Below are 2,097 nucleotides of genomic sequence, written 5' to 3'. Positions count from 1 at the left end.
TTCCCATTCCAGACCAGTTCCCATTGGTCTTTTCCCATTCCAGACCAATTCCTATTGGTCTCTTCCCATTCCAGACCAGTTCTGATGGGTCTGTTCCCATTCCAGACCCGTTCCCATTGGTCTTTTCCAATTCCAGACCACTCCTGACCCATATTTTCCCACTTCAGACCAGCCCTGATCAGTATTTCCTGATCCCAGACCCGTTCCTGGTGGTATTTTCCAATTCCAGACAATTTCTGATCTCCTCCTTGGTCTCAGTTTTACCCAGCACAAACCTCCCAGTTTCAAGTTCTTTTATCAACCCCCTCACCCCTATTTAGAGCCCTGAAATGCCCAAAGTCCTGCATCCCTGAGCCCACCTGCCTGTGCCCCCATTCCCCCCCCTCTCTCCCCCCCCCCCCCCCCCCCTCCCCCCCCTGCCCCCCCACCCTCCCCCCCCCCCCCGTCCCCCCATTCCCCGTGCCCCCATTCCCCCCCATCCATGCCCCCATTCCCTGTGCCCCCACTCCCACCCCTCTGTACCTACCTCTCGTTAACTCAATACCTTTTTTCTGAATCTTCTTCTTCTTCTTGCTGGGGGATTTCTCCTCCCCGTCCTCCTCCATCGGCCTCTTCATGGGGGTCACGGCGTAGGTGGTGCTGGGCGGGATCTGGACTGTGGGGGACCAGCACAAGCAGCCCCTCAACTCTCTGCTCCCCACCCCGAGCCGGGAGGGAGGTCGGGGGCCGCTCCCTCCCCTCCCAGTACGTACCAGTATAATCGACCGGGTTCTCGTTCTTTGGCTTCTTGGGCATTTTGGAGGGCAGGGGGTCCATGCCCAGGACCTTGTGGAGCTGGCCGAAGGCGGCGAGCCGCAGCGCGTGCTGGGGAGAGGAGGGGGTGTCAGCGAGGGGGCCGCGGGGGACCCGCTGCCCGCAGCCCCCGCCCGCCCTCACACCGATCCTCAGCCCTTCGCGGGACTCTCTGGATTCACCGTTTTCTGGGGGGTTTAACCCAAAAATGGGGGCTGGGGCCGGGGGAGGGGGGGCGAGTCACTCCTCAACACCTGATTCTTTGCTCTGGTTCGGGCCAAGCTCCGCGCCCCGTGGGGCCCGTGCGGGCGGCCCGGGCTCGGCCACCGGCGGCCACAGGGCACTAGTCTACGTTGGCCAACGGGGCCGGGAGCGGCGGGCGAGCCGGGGAATTCCGCAAGGTCTGGAGGTCACACTATACCTGAGCACTCTGTGTGATATCTTCCCTTTGTTGTCTGTCTAGATGCCCAATAGCATCAGTGGCTTCTTTTTCACAAGGGTCATAAATACCAGAACCATCTGAAGGCAGGAAACAAGGAAGATATGCAGAGAATTATCCCGGGTCTCTCTAAAGCAACTGAACTAAAGTCCCTGGGGCGGCAACGACGCTCCGAGAGCGCGGGCCGGCCGCGATCCGGCGCTCGCCCGGCGCTCTGGGACTGCCCGGGCTCGTTTCCACGGACACTCTGCGGGAAGCTGCTCCCGACCTCTCCGGGAGCCGAGCGGTCCCTCCCTCTCTCTACGGGGCTGAGGTGGCTCTGAGCCGGCGTCCCGAGGGCGGGGACGGTTCCCGGTGTGGCCGGAGCCGGGCCGGACCACGAGGGGCTGCCCGGTCACCGCGTCACCCCCCGCGCTCCTCCCGGCGCCGCTTCCCGGCGGGAACGGCAGGTCGGGGCGGCTCACCTGGCATGACGATGCCCGAGGCCAGGCACTCCAGCACCCGGCGCAGCGCCTCGCCCGCGCCCATGGGCCGGTTCGCCGTCCCGATGGACTTCTCACACAGCAGCTCCAGCGGCTGCAAGGCAAGGACGGGCGTGAGGGAGGGCACAGGGAGCCCGGGACCCCCGGGAGAGGGACCCGGAGAGGGATCCTGGGAGAGGGATCCTGGGAGAGGGACTCCAGGGGAGGGGTTCTGGGAGAGGGACCTGGAGAGGGATCCTGGGAGAGGGATCCTGGAGAGGAACTCCAGGGGAGGGACTCCAGGGGAGGGATCCTGGGAGAGGGATCCTGGGAGAGGGACCTGGAGAGGGATCCTGGGAGAGGGATCTTGGGAGAGGGACCTGGAGAGGGATCCTGGGAGAGGGA

At 64.4% G+C, this 2,097-nt stretch overlaps 1 protein-coding gene across 1 annotated transcript; it reads right to left on the bottom strand.

Annotated features, from left to right (window-relative positions):
* Nucleotides 1-512: 512 nt before the first annotated feature.
* Nucleotides 513-1,896, bottom strand: LOC113942236 (interleukin enhancer-binding factor 3-like; the record flags this gene model as incomplete). Its single annotated transcript, XM_027633371.1, has 4 exons — nt 513-655; nt 753-864; nt 1,214-1,311; nt 1,696-1,896. Coding segments are annotated over 4 exons (554 nt in total), but the record flags the coding sequence as incomplete, so codon positions are not given.
* Nucleotides 1,897-2,097: the final 201 nt, after the last annotated feature.

The sequence above is a fragment of the Corapipo altera genome, unplaced genomic scaffold (genome assembly GCF_003945725.1).
Source record: "Corapipo altera isolate COAL_440 unplaced genomic scaffold, ASM394572v1 130818, whole genome shotgun sequence".
Classification (NCBI taxonomy): Eukaryota; Metazoa; Chordata; class Aves; order Passeriformes; family Pipridae; genus Corapipo; species Corapipo altera.
Note: the sequence above shows the minus strand (reverse complement) of the source record. Positions and strands in the feature narration are given on the sequence as shown.